Source organism: Carcharodon carcharias, chromosome 8 (assembly GCF_017639515.1).
Source record: "Carcharodon carcharias isolate sCarCar2 chromosome 8, sCarCar2.pri, whole genome shotgun sequence".
Classification (NCBI taxonomy): domain Eukaryota; kingdom Metazoa; phylum Chordata; class Chondrichthyes; order Lamniformes; family Lamnidae; genus Carcharodon; species Carcharodon carcharias.
This window is the reverse complement of record NC_054474.1, coordinates 160,541,211-160,555,122: the sequence shown is the minus strand read 5'-3', so window position 1 is coordinate 160,555,122 and position 13,912 is coordinate 160,541,211. Positions and strand designations below refer to the sequence as shown.

General features: G+C 44.7%; 1 protein-coding gene across 1 annotated transcript in view; it reads right to left on the bottom strand.

Annotated features, from left to right (window-relative positions):
* Positions 1-13,205, bottom strand: part of ntng2a (netrin g2a) — a 112,023-nt gene extending 98,818 nt beyond the window's left edge. The window contains exons 1-2 of the mRNA XM_041193884.1: positions 13,064-13,205; positions 12,137-12,721 (exon numbers count right to left, since the gene is read on the bottom strand). Of these exons, the coding sequence (XP_041049818.1) occupies positions 12,137-12,370 (234 nt within the window). The 5' untranslated portion in view covers positions 12,371-12,721; positions 13,064-13,205. The remainder of the gene's footprint in view (positions 1-12,136; positions 12,722-13,063) is intronic.
* Positions 13,206-13,912: the final 707 nt, after the last annotated feature.

Below are 13,912 nucleotides of genomic sequence, written 5' to 3'. Positions count from 1 at the left end.
TTGACATTGGGACGCTTGCCCGACAGCATCTTGCACTATTTTGCAGCTGGACAGCTCGGGCACATGCCCACCCGCAGGGATGTAAAATTCTGGCCTATGTACTCAAATTCTGGTGGGGTTGGAATCCATGACCTTCTGACCCAGGACTGAGACTGCAATCCACTGAGCTAAGTTGACATCTAGTAGCAATCATATGTTAGATGATGTTGAACACACAGCTTATACACACTTGCCACTTCATGAATTGAGGAGACCATGTGCACGTTTGAATGTGTTGAGGCAAAGATTCAGTGTGTAACTTAAGGAGTGAAAAGGCTAAGAACCATTTGTGCATATTCAAACATAAAAATGTTTTTAAAAAACTACAACTAGTTTTCACTCAAACCTCAGCATAACAAAAATAAAATAAAATTGAATGAACTGTTTGTAAAATTTAAAACATTTTGAATTATTGCTGAAAGTCAGATGATACTTTAAAAATGGACCCTGTCTGACATTGCTAGCAACAGTAATTGCTTTGTAAGGAAAGTATACATGATATTCCCATTTGGCATCAGTCATTATTGTCGATTGGCACTAAACCAGCTTGCTACTTACTACCTAAATATCCCAAGCTAAGAGGAAATCCAATAGTATAAAACTACTCCAGCTGCTAAGTATGGAACACACAAGCTATTATTCTTGTATGAATATGATTTTGTGATAACTGGGCCTTAATATGAATGGACTACGTCTGGAGGGAAGTCAGTCAGCTTGAGTGGAGTGAGTGAAGAATGGCTGGAGAAGCAATTCCATCAATGGGTGGTTAACTCATGCATTTAACTTCATTATAGAGTTTCTCTATTGTATTGTGTACCAGTGGAACTCCAAGAGAAACAGAACACAAGTATTGCTGAATAAAGAGACATGCTGAAGAAGCTTTTTATCTTGCATTCATCAGGACAGACTCAAGAGTGCCAAATAGCAAAGGCAACAACAATTTATAGCGCATGAGATAAGGGGTGCTGACTGGTTGAGAAGTTGCTATGGCAAATGCACCAGGGGGCTATTGGTCCCATGGTTTTGATTATTCAAAAGTATGCAGTGCCTGTACATATTCCTTTTGCTGGCAGAGGACAGGACCCTCCATATGAATATATACAGCTTCTAGCAAATGTAAGTGAGCTACAATGTGAGCCTGACTGATAATCTTAAATTGGTTGTTAGTGTAATTCTTAGCACACTTGGGATTGCTCATCAAATACTGCCCAATCGCAGAATCACATCTAACATTAGACATTATGTTTTGAGTTTTCCAAGCACAGGTTGGTTGAGTATGGTCAACACTCTGCCTATTGCGAACAGCCGAAGGGACATGCTGTTTGATATAATCCACCAGTCACTGGAACGTACAGCCTACATACCTGGCTTTTCACTGGCACAGAAATTCATATACCACAATACTCATTTGTGTGGTAGACATATCGCCTTTTTGGCCTGACGCCAGCATCCTGATAGTGGAAAACACCATTCATGTTGCCACTGCATAGTAGCAGTGTGAAATGGCTTGCCTCAGCTGTTGCTCATACTTTTGAGATACTATACCCTTCGGCTGTTCACAATAGGCAGAGTAATGACAGAACTCAATCAACCATTGCTTGTAAAACTCAGAATATAATGTCTAACGTTAGATTTGATTCCACGATTGGGCAGCACTTGTTCCCAAGTGTGCTACAAATGACTCTTACAACCAATTTAAGATTATCATTTGGGCTTGCAACACTTACACTTGCTGGAACACATGTTCATGTGAAGTGACCTTCCTCTGCAGGCAAAAGGAATATGTTTAAACATTGCACATTTTATGAATAAAAGCATGGGGGCAATAGCTCCCTGGTGTATTCACCATGACAATGTCTCAACCAACAGAGCTGGCTTGCTAACCAATCAGCATCCCTTTTCTGATGCAGTATAAATTGTTGTTCCCTTTGCAATTTGGCATTATTCTATCTATCCTGATGAATGCAAATGAAAAGCTTTGACAGCATGTCTCTTTTTTCAGCAACATCAAGTTCTGTACTAACAAGAAATAGAACTAGTCATTTGGTAGGTCAGAACTTGAGTATTGCTGAAAAAAGACATTTTGTCAAAGCTTTTCATCTTGCACTCATCAGGACAATCGCAAGAATACCAACGTAAGGGGTAACAACAACTTTATACATGCATGAGGAGAGAGTGCTGATTGGTTGGCAAGTGGACTCTGATTGGTAGAGGGGTTGACATGGAGAATGCATCAGTTAATGGTGACTGACAATTAACTGCCAAGTATTGTTCGAAATTTAAACCAGGCAGCTTGACGCTGATTGGCAGAGTCCACTTGCCAACCAGTCGGCATTCTCTTCACATACAGTATAAAGTTGTTGCTTTTCCTGACATTGGTATTTTTGCGATTGTCCTGATAAGTGCAAGAGGAAAAGCTTCAACAATATGTATTTTTTCAGCAATACCCAAAAAATAGAGCATAAAAATAGTCATTCTGCAGCTACTGTGGTAACCTAAAAAAAGCCTTGCTAATATCATAGTGGGTAAAATAAACTGTGCTGGCAGGGTTTGCATTTATTAACTGCATTGAAAAGGGTAGGATTTGCATGTATTTAATGAACCTACAGGTAAGATTTCACATTTTGGGTCAAAACTCTTTGAAAGACTCAAATTATTCTTCACCTGAGAACAAATATATAATCATTACCATAGTCTATTTTTCAAATTGTTAGGCTGTTTTTGTCTTTAAATTGTTGACCTATGTTTCCTCCCCTCCCTCACTGTTACTGGTGTGTTGTTTATACAAATTAATTGGTTGTGGTGCATTTGAAACATTATGGAATTTCTACATATTAAGAAGAGTTCATTTGGCAGGAATATTAGGAGAATAACAGATGCTGGAGTCTCTTAACTGTCACAGGGATTATGTTTTTATTAAAGAGAGAAGCTAAGGCTTTTATGAAATTGTCAAACCAATGACCAGACTTATACCAACTGCCATTATATCTGCTATCTTCTATTTTGTTCCCATTCTCATTAGTATTTTGATTTGCAAGTCACATATTTCTAAGAGTTCCTCTCAACATATGCACTTTAGATCCAAAAATTTTGATTTCAATGTATAGATATGCTAAAGCACAAAATGGATATTTTAACTGGGTACTAACTAAAATGAAAGTAGATTTTTTTTAATGAACTTCAAACAAAATGGAAATTCTCTTGGGAAGTTGACAGTGCAGCGATTAGCATAACTTACTCTCTCAGATCTGACAACTTTGAAGTTTAGAAATGGTATACCGGATGCATTTTTAACAACATTTTACTCATTAAAAAATTTCCAAACCTTAAAAGTATGTGAAAGGTTGCAAGTTTCTTAAAAAAGAGATTGATTTGAAGAACACATGAAAAGATGTTTATGTAGAGGAACACGGTTTATGTTCACGATATATTTTAACTATCTGTGTAGTGAACCCTCTGGGGACTTCCAGCTTGCATATGCCATTTGACATACTTGGTAAGAACATTTGCAAAGTTAGTGTAGTTAAGAGCTCTGTCAAGCGAGTGCATAATAGTTTTGAAAGGAGTGGGGACGATTAGTGAAAAAGGCCCAACAGTAATAGGTCATTCAACTGTGGAAGGGGAAGTTTAGTGGTCGGGTGACCGACCCGGATGTAGACGTGGAGGAAGTTAGTCTGATGGAGAATGGGGAGGGAACGGCGGGAGAGGAGAAATATAGTAGTCGTCATGTAAGAGGAACTGTAGATTGTATGAGTGATGGAGGTGTTCGGAGACAGTGGTGATCGAGGATTTTTGGAGTGGTCTCTGGACTAATGGGAAACTGAGGCTCTATAATAAAAGCAAAATAATGCGGATGTTGGAGATCTGAAATAAAAACAGAAAGTGCTGGAAAAACTCAGCAGGTCTGGCAGCATCTGTGGAGACAAACGGGGTTATCGTTTCGAGTCTAATATAAACGTTAACTCTGTTTCTCTCTCTACAGATGCTGCCAGACCTGCTGAGTTTTTCCAGTATTTTCTGTTTTTATTAACTACGGTTCTATAATTGGCATAGAACTAAGGGGAAGACCGAATTTGAAAAGCATGCAGGTGTAAACCCCAGAACAACCGTTGCTCCTACAGTATCAGAGGAAACGAACACAAGACTAATGAGCTGTATTTAACACGTATACAAAGTTTCGCGCTATTAACCGCCTAGAAAAAGCATCAACTTCCACAGGGTTTGTTCTTAAACTTGTTTAAATGAATACCCACTACGTCTAAAATAAAACCACCATTGCTTTTGAACTCTTAAGATAAAAGCAAAATACTGCGGATGCTGGAAATCTGAAATAAAAACAGAAAATGCTGGAAAATCTCAGCAGGTCTGACAGCATCTGTGAAGAGAGAGAAACAAAGTTAACGTTCCCAGGCTGTATGTGACTTCTTCAAAGCCCTGAAGCCGCTGAAGGTCATACGGACTCCAAACGTTAACTCTGTTTCCCTCTCTCTCTCCACAGATGCTGTCAGACCTGCAGAGTTTTTCCAGCATTTTTCTACTTTTATTCGTACTATTGCTTTTGAACTCGTTGCTCTAACCCAAGCCATACCTTGTTGTAGATCACTCACCATCCAACAGAGATGGAGAATTTTAGGGATTTCACCAATGCCATTCTCGGCTCCTGCGGATTTTGCTAATCTGTTCCTGATTGCACCCCTGTTTTGACGATTTGGTTTTGCATTGGGGGTGGTAGGCGGTTAAAGGTTTAGAAAAAAAACTATTAGTTCGGTTATTACTAATAAATGACTGGACGCTTTCAGCGAGCAATGAGTTAGCCCATAATGGAGCAGCTGCGATTCCTTCAGTTGTCAAACTGCTGAATGGGTCCATTTTTAAGAAGCCTGCCTGACCTTAACCAACAGTAAATATTGATGAAACTGAACTAATGGAAGGATTGATGTTGGAGGCAGAGGACATGATTACAAGAATGAACATCTAATGCAGGCAGATCCACTTCAATCCACACTGAGTAAGCACTTGGCTTCCACAGACGAGAAGACACATCTTGTCCAGATTCGGTCACTTTTATTCACACTGTCATCCACCTTTTAATGAAAATTCCTTCGACTAAACGTGTTAAGTAATTTCTCCTTTTCGAGCTCAACTATTAGACAACCACAGATAGGCACTTAAATGTGTCCTTTACTTTCTGCTATCAAGTAAAAACGCGATTGTATACAATAAGTTTGGAATGTTTATCCTTTAAAAGGCGCCACATAAATTGTAGTTTGTACAAAATATAAGCCCTTGTAAATTGGTATTTCCCAGGGATTGAGCACATGGCCTCACTGAAAGGGGGTTTTCTCGCTGGAAATCTGGATTCTCCATTCTCTTGTCCTCTCCCTCCGTCCTCCAGTGAGCACTTCCTTCAGTAAGAAAACTCCGAACTTTGATTAAATATTGATATCCCGGAAACGCCTTCTTAAAAGGAGAGACAGTTACTAATCCAAGCGCTGCTTAACGACTCTCACTCAAGTTTCATCGATTTTTCTTTAAGAAAGGTCGTTTGAAACCAAGGTCGCAGCTCAAGAAGGTCTTGTAAAAATGTTCTTCAGGGGATATCAGCCACGATCTTTGGCAGTGCTTTTCGCGTCGACATCGGGCGTCCAATGCCGCCCCCGGTGCAGGGGGGGGGGGGGGTTCAAATTTATCAGAAAAATATCGAAAAATATCCATTTGTTGGAATGCTAGCACGGGACAAACTGGGTTCATATCCCGGGCTTAAACGTGTCGGACTGTTTGGCGTCCCTTCCGTCCCCTCATATCCATGACTGAGCAAGGCAAGACATAGAGAAAGGGGGCTGGGGCGTGGGCGTGAGAGAGGCAAGTGATGGAGAAGGAAATTGGGAAGGGAGGGAGAATGAACTGCCTCAGGAGGAGAGAATCTATTCCGGAACCAGTCGCCAATGCAACCCAACCACTCTCAAAATGACATCGGATTGCGTCCGTTCAGACAGCAGCGAATGTTCTTTGGATGTAGTGGAAAGCGTTCTTGGTGTGAATAATCATAGCTGGACTAAAAAAAAAATGGTTTTATCGCAACAGGACATTTATCAATGGACAGTAGGGATCCGATTGGGGCAGGGGGCTTCACACACCATCCAGGTGCTCAGTCTATTCCTAACTGGGACACCAACGCTTGACTGAACAGGGAATAATCATTTCTGTTTTCTTATGGGCTTAAAACGGATGCAGAGTAAGCCAGACAAGAAAATAAGAATCTGCATTGGTTTAATTGCTGACCCGAAGAGTTCTGGGGCACAGACAAGAGCCGGCGCCCACATCCCGGGTGCCGCTGAAGGGACCGGCTGCTTGATGCTGACTCGGGTTCCTGGATCCGCACAACTCCCCAGTGCCGTTGACCTCCCCACACAGGGCAGGACCACTCCTCTCCCAAAGCCCTAGCCCCTCAGGATTAAACTGGTGACGTATTAAAGGATCACTGTCTGCTTATCTTTTCGTAAATCTTCAGACAGATTTATACTAAAAAAACAGGAAATATATCTTCCCCGTTGGAAGGAACATGGGAACTATTGCGGCTGTTGCCCAGGGAGACGGTACACTCCCCTTTTCACCGGCCTCGCTGCTCAGTCTTAGTGGGGACTTTTCAAATTAAGTTAACTTTCCAAATGGACTCGCCCCACCAACCCTCGCAGCAGGGCTCAGAATCACTCACTCCTGTCAATGTGCTTCAATTCAATTAGAATGGTTAGTTAAAATAATATTTAATACTAAGCTGATCCAGTCCCGTCTGTTCCCATCTGTCTACCCCGGAGAGAGGTTACAAGCGTGTGTCAGGAATAGCCTAGGTGGCTCCTAGAGAACCCAGGTCTGTACCCGCTGTGAGGCGATGCTCAAAGTGTTTCTCCAATTGAGCAATGGCGAAAGTTTAGGTTTGTAACGTTGCAAAAAAAATTGAAATGCCTTCCGGTACACACACACACAGACACAGACAGACAGGCACACACATGGACACACACAGACACACGCAAACACAAATACACATGGACACGCTGGGAATCACAGACATCCACACAAACCCTTGAGCAGAGCCTGGCAGTCACGGAGTATCCTGCATTTCACCCGCATTAGTTTAGTTTACCGTAGTGTTAAGTGGCCGGAGTATTGACTACTTCATCAGCAGTTGCGAAATCTGCCTGTTAACCTGTAAACGGGGTAGGTTATTATCAGGATGGTTGCGAGTTTGCAGCAAGAAAAGGACAGGTGAGTTGACAGGGCTCCAGGTGTGACAGGTCCTGGCGACTCCTGATATCGAGTCCTGGACATTATTATAAACGGCAACAACAACAGTCCTAGAAATGCATCAAGATACGGATTTGCTGTTACTAGAGTCCCACTCGACCATTAACCCGTCTCTGTGCGACCGATCCCGACCAACCTGCTCTGCCTCTCCAGTTTCTCAACAGATTTCCAGTTGTTTTGTTATCCCCTTGTGCGTTCTCCCGTTAACTGGTGACCAAGAGCTCCCATGCACTCTTCTAACTTTCACTGAGAATTAAAGGCAAAGGTTTTCAGTGCACTAGCAATACTAAATACCCTAACTGGTGACCTCGCTCAATGACAGAAAAAAGAGACACGGTTGCTTCTGCGCTGTGTCCTATTTGGGAGAAGAGGGGGAAGAGCTCACACCAGCTAGATATCCAGTCCCTGTTCCACTGGCCCGAGGACTGAGATATGACAGGGTGTTCACTCTGTTTAAATGTTCCTGCATTTTACTTTGATGCTAATGGACCCTGTGAGGCCGGCCTGATACAATGTGCTTTCTCGGGGCGTTATTCAGCTGCGAGGGATTTGCGGCCTGGGCTACAGTGTAGCAGGCGTCAGCCTTGCTGTGGTCGCAGAATCTGTCTCAGTCAGTGGTTGAGGATGACACCCTGGGACCCGAGCACTCCAAAACTGAGGACTACGCGATGCCCTCATTTGATGCTGAGTGAAATGATAGCTAAGGCCTGGTTGGTGTCAAAGATCGTGTGACATTGCTAGCAGAAGAGTGGGAAGTCCTGCCAGTTTTCCTACCAACGCTCCTCTCACAGACCCACTGTTAACTGGCTCTTTGGGCTTTCATTTGTCTGTGAAAAGTCTCGTTGTGCACAGAAGCGCGGCACTCTTAGTAACGGACTGGAGGAGCAATCTGGATTGAAGGGTTTTAGGATTAAGGTTCCTGGGAATGGTTAAAGTCTGGAATGCACTGCCTGAGAGGGTGGTGGAGGCATGGTTCAGTCGAAGCATTCAGAAGAGAACCGGACTGTTAGCGGAAAAGAAAGAATGTGTGGGGATACGGGGAGAAGGCGAGGGGGTGCCCCTGTGAATTATTCATTTGGAGAGGTGGCGCAGACACGATGGGCCGAATGGTCTTCGCCTGCGCTGTGACGCTTCTGTGATTCTGTCTTAGCCTACACTGCAGCACTCTGCGCTGAGTCTAGATTCCTGAGAGTTTATAAATTAACGCAAATCTTTCCTTAACAGGAAGTGGCCTAAAGTCGTTCCGAAGGATAGGAAACACTTGCCTGCAACCATGTCACATTTATTTGTAATACTGGTCCGTACTTAAAGAAAAAACATCTGTAATTCACAAGTCAGCTCATTCCAAAGCACTTCACAGCAATCAGGTACTTTAATGGTTTTACTATTTATTCATTCACGGGATGTGGGCGTGGCTGGCTAGGCCAGCATTTATTGCCCATCCCTAGTTGCCCTTGAACGGCTATATATTTCCAAGTCAGGATGGCTTATGACTTTGAGGAGAACTTCCAGCTGGTGGTGTTCCCATCTGTCTGCTGCCCTTGTCCTTCTAGGTGGTAGAGGTCGCGGGTTTGGAAGGTTGCTGCAGTGCATCCTGCGCATGGTACACACTGCTGCTTCTGTGTGTAGTGGTAGAGGGAGTGAACGTTTATGATGGATTGGGTGAATGCAATATTGGTGTCTAGTTACTTTAAAATTGCATTACGCTGAGTGCCAGATGACCTGCAATCGCTGTCCTGGGATCCCCAAAAGATGTTAAACGGCAACAATTTAAACAATTTAGAATTTGAGAGGATCCGTCCACAAACCAGCTTGAATCACCCAAACGAATAACCTCGTGGTAACAGGAAAGAAACGTTTCAGTATGGAGGGTCCTCTAGCTCCTGCCTCCTGGGACATGAAGGGCAGTGGGTAGAGCGAGAGTAGCAGGTTAAAGACACCCTCAGACATCCTGTGCCATGGTCAGCCTCTCGGCTCGTATTTGTACCCTCGGAAAACAAGTCAATCGCTGACAACAAATTAATCCATTCACAAATACTGTGGCCTACGTCACATTGAGCGCTAGTAGCGAACTCGCATCCCGGGCGAACGAACGGTCTCCCATTGAACAAGTTTAATTCTGTCGTGGCTTCTAAATATTTGAAACATATTAACTACTTTTAAAAGCTAGTCATTTCAATTTGCATCAACTTAATGGAAGAGCAGTTGTGTGGAAAACCAAGGACTCAGCCCAGACAGCGCTTGTAAAGATAAATTAATGTTTGGGGTTATACACCGAGCGCCTCTTTTCTCTGTATAGGCTCTGATTGACCTGCCGTGGTTTCAGTGTTGTGTGCAGGGGTTTTATTTCACCCTATCTGTGTGGTGCCCGTTAGTGCATGCTATGCGTTTCCTGCACACACGTTGGTTCTCTGACCACAGTAAGCGGCTATCCATTAATAAATAACATGGTTTAAAATCTGGACCCTCTGGGGACTGTCCTAGACAGACTACTATTTGGAGTCAGTCCCACCACACTTACAACTCAGTGTAGCGTTTAAGCTACAAACCCCCGTCAGTTCAGCACCCGTCGATAAGCTTTTTATGTCCGATCGTGTTAAATGATATTGTCCGCTTTCTTGAGCTTCCGAAACATTGTGGTAAAACAGGCTTCAGAAAGAGGCTCCCTGCAATCATTGCCCCCAGTTTAATTATTGCAGGATTCAATTTGCTAATAGTTTCCATTCCTAAACCAGCGAGATGAGAGACAGATTAGTTTCTGGATGTATTAAAATTGGTTTAACCTTGACCCAGCGCCGACTATATTATTCCCATCCACAAAGTTCAGCATCAATCTCACATAAATCCTGACCGTGGGATCGATGTTTGCCGAGACTGGATAGTTCTCAGCGAAAATATCTTAAACCCTTTTGAGTTTTCAGCCCTAGTCCTTCATACATACGGATACGGCCCCTGCGCTTCCAGGTTACATTTTACGAGGTTCAACAGGGTTATTACAAAAAAGGGAGGATTTTGCCAGTTTGTTAGCAACGCTTCAATGAGTTATTTTGTGTGTGTGTAGTGGAGGGGAAAGAGGTGAGTGAGATTGATAATCCAATGTTCCTTCCTCTCAGTCTGGTTGATATTCGTTAACTGTCCGCTCTCACACATGCCTGATCTTAAACTGTCTTAAAAAACCAGCCGACCCATTAAATCTCGGCTGAGATTTCTCCTCGATTCCTTCATTTATTTCCAATTGATTCTTCCACTTTTAAACGGGATGGCAGTGATGGTTCAAATAAAATCAGAATGTCTACAGGTCCTGTTGTCGCCAGTTTAGGACAGGTTATTGTGCACACTTCAATCAAAAGGGCTAGTTGGAGAGATGTAAGGAATTCCATTTTTTGAGGGACCTTACAAGGACCTAGATAAGAGTTCCATTTAGTTAATGTTCACTATCCCAGTGCATCTTCGAAGTTTCGAAACGAAATAAATGTATTGGTCAATGAACAAAGTTCAGTGGCAGCACCGACTGTACCCGGATCCACAAACACAGTTTTTGTATCTTATTGTGCTTTCAGTTCCCTTCCAGTACCTCACATTAAAATGCGCGATTGTCATTATGCAAATCAGGGTTTATCAAATCAAAAGTTACATTTGAGGATTTTAACCATCTGCTCTGTCATTAATCCGAATACAGTGTATATGACACACATACAGCGTCAGTGAGTTGGTCTCTTTTTTAAACCATGCATTAGGCTTTCATCATCCATTCCGAATAACTGCATGCCTATTAGCCAAGTGTCTATTAAACTAAACCGGCAGCATTCGCTCTTAACTGAATTATTAATGTTGCAAAGTGCATTCATTCATTTCGGCTCCTGGGCAACCCAATGAATCCCGGTTTAGCAAACCCACAGCTGTCCAGACCGCGGTACAGTTGGGCAGAAATGAAACATCCCGGTGGAGTCGGCTAATAATGTTCTATCCGAGTCCCGACTGTGCATATCACCGATCGCAGTTACCGATTGGGATATGTAGTCCTGAGGAGCTGCTGATGTGGGATTTACATTCCCATCCCCCTGTCTGCACAGGAGAGTAATTCTGCGCTGCACAGCGCGGATAGTATTAATCTCCCAGATAAAGCAGAGAAAATCTCTGGCAAAAAATTTAACTGTTCGAAATTTTTCTGGAGTTTTTTTTTTGGTTGTTGTTTAAAGCGTATTCTTGGCAACTTTTTAAGCTGCCCGGAACCCGGGAGAGACATTGCACTTTTGAAAAAGGAAAACCGTGTAAAATTGTAGATGTAGCTGGGGGCTTTGCTTGACGGCAGCGACGGAGAGGGAGGGGAAGGGAGCACCAGCAGAAAGGACTTAGATCTCCTGAAATGTGAACTCTCGTGTTCCCTGGGTCATAAATAAAGCGGCCGCTCAGCCAGCTCGGCTCCCCCGCTGTCTCCAACAATCCTCCCCCACACCCCCGACCCCCACCTCTCTCTCTCTCTGCTCCATTCATTTCCACAGTTGGTACAATATCAATTGTCTTTGCCGTCCCTTCAACACCCGCTGCTGATTGAACTTTCCTGAATATGCATCACTATTTCTGACCCACTTCCTGTCAATGTGGCCCAAGGAGCTGCCACAGTTCATAGGCAGCGATATTAAACTTTACTCGGATGGAGGGAGAGGGTTCGAATTTTGAAAGCACTGGACCGACGGATCGAATCGCCCCCCCAGCCCCTGACAAGCCCCGCCGCTTCCCCCCCCCCACCACACACACACACACACACACACACACCACCCCCCTCGGCTCTTACCAGGGCACAGAAGCGCTCGGGAGGGTCTCCGCAGGTCACCCCCGCCGGCTCCACCTTCACTTTCAGGTACCGCTTCATGGACATGGGTCTGGGCTGGCAGGCGTAAAACTCCCAAGAAGGGCCGGCGTCATCGGTGTTCACCAGCGACTTGCAGCTATCGTACTGAGTCCTGGCCGGCAGCAGCGAGTAGACGAGGGCGGCCAGCTGCAACATAGGCATGGGGCCGGAGCGCATGGTCCCCCGGGCGGAGCGCACACGCAGGCTCGGGGCGGATGACGAGGGCGCAGCGCCAGTTTCAGCATGGGCACAAGTTACACATCAATCGGGGATCGGGACACCCCGGAAACTCCATTATTCCGAAAGAGACGCCAAGCCCTCTCCAGCCAGGTGCAAGCCTCATACATTCAGATACTTGAATTCAACATGGAGATAGATGCCCTGAGTCGATCTGGACGCTCTCCAAGTTCAGACGAACCGCTCGAAATTCTCCCAAATCCAACTGGGGGTCATTGGCGATACATCTGGACGCGTCGAAGTCCTACTCCTCTCCAGTCCTCTCCAAATTCGCTTTTGCATTGCAGAGAACTAATGGAAAGGGAAACACAGTGGGGGAGGGGGGGGGAGAGGAGTGAAATGACCTGGGTACACCAATACAACAGACAAGATCACCCGCTGGATAAAGTGACTGTGTCCCGCTCTCTCGGTTACTCATATCTCCCGAGGTTTTCCCTATCTCACGGTAGCCCGCACCCACCACCCCCTCCTCCCTCCCATGCACCGGCCCAGATTAGAAGCGCACACTTTACTGCGGGAATGAGGACAGTTTGGGGTCATAAGTAAAGAGACCGAAGAATGACGAGGAAAAAGAAGCGGGGGGGTGGGGGGGGGGGGTGTGGAGAGGGGAGAGAGAGAGTGAGCGAGACAAACCTGCTGTAAAGACACGATCCGGGCTTTTAAACATAACGCGTGCCGGAGGCTGGGTTTTTTTTTTTGACAGACTGGCTTTGCTTTAAGGGCTTGCTGCTTCTGGCCTCCCCTCCCGGCTTCAAGGGCAGATGGCCGGGGCTTTGGGCTAATGCTCTGGTCCAACTTAATGCGGAGGCTAAATCCTTTTAACATCACTTTCAATCACTATCTGGGCTTTTATGTCAGGACTGCTTCAAGTCTGCGCAACTTCCTCCTGCACAGCCCCGGGCTCTGCTCTCCCCAATCAGCTTAAAGGGGAAACGTAGATCCAAATCTACTCTTAAAGGGACAGGCTGCCGAGGAGCAAGGGGCTGGAAATGGGAAGATCAGAGTCAAAGTCCCCGGGGGAATTTTTTTTTTGACGACCTGAACGAGACACAGTTAACTGTGAATTTACTCCAGTCAGTTTTATGTGAGGGTGAGAGACGGAGGGCGGTGAAGACTTCACCAACTTTTAGGGAGACACGAGAAGTCGTGTACAATCAATGTGCTGTTAAAAATGCAAGGGAACCATTTAAATAGACCAACTGAGGATCACAGGTAAATAACTGGATCAAACACATTCTGCAAGAGGCAGTCTCTTAAAGCCAAGTTTGACATGTCAAGGCTATGGAATTTGCTGTTACAATTTTTTTTTGCTACTGAACTACTTCTCGTGGTGGAAGCAACACCTGTCAGGTTAATCTCACGGCTGGGTTTGGGGGTAGGGCTGTTGGTCAGTGGAGTGTTACAGTCATCTCTCGGATCCTGTTATTACAAAAGGGTGCACGGTGAGGTGACGCTCCATCCGGAACATACACGCTGCCTGGA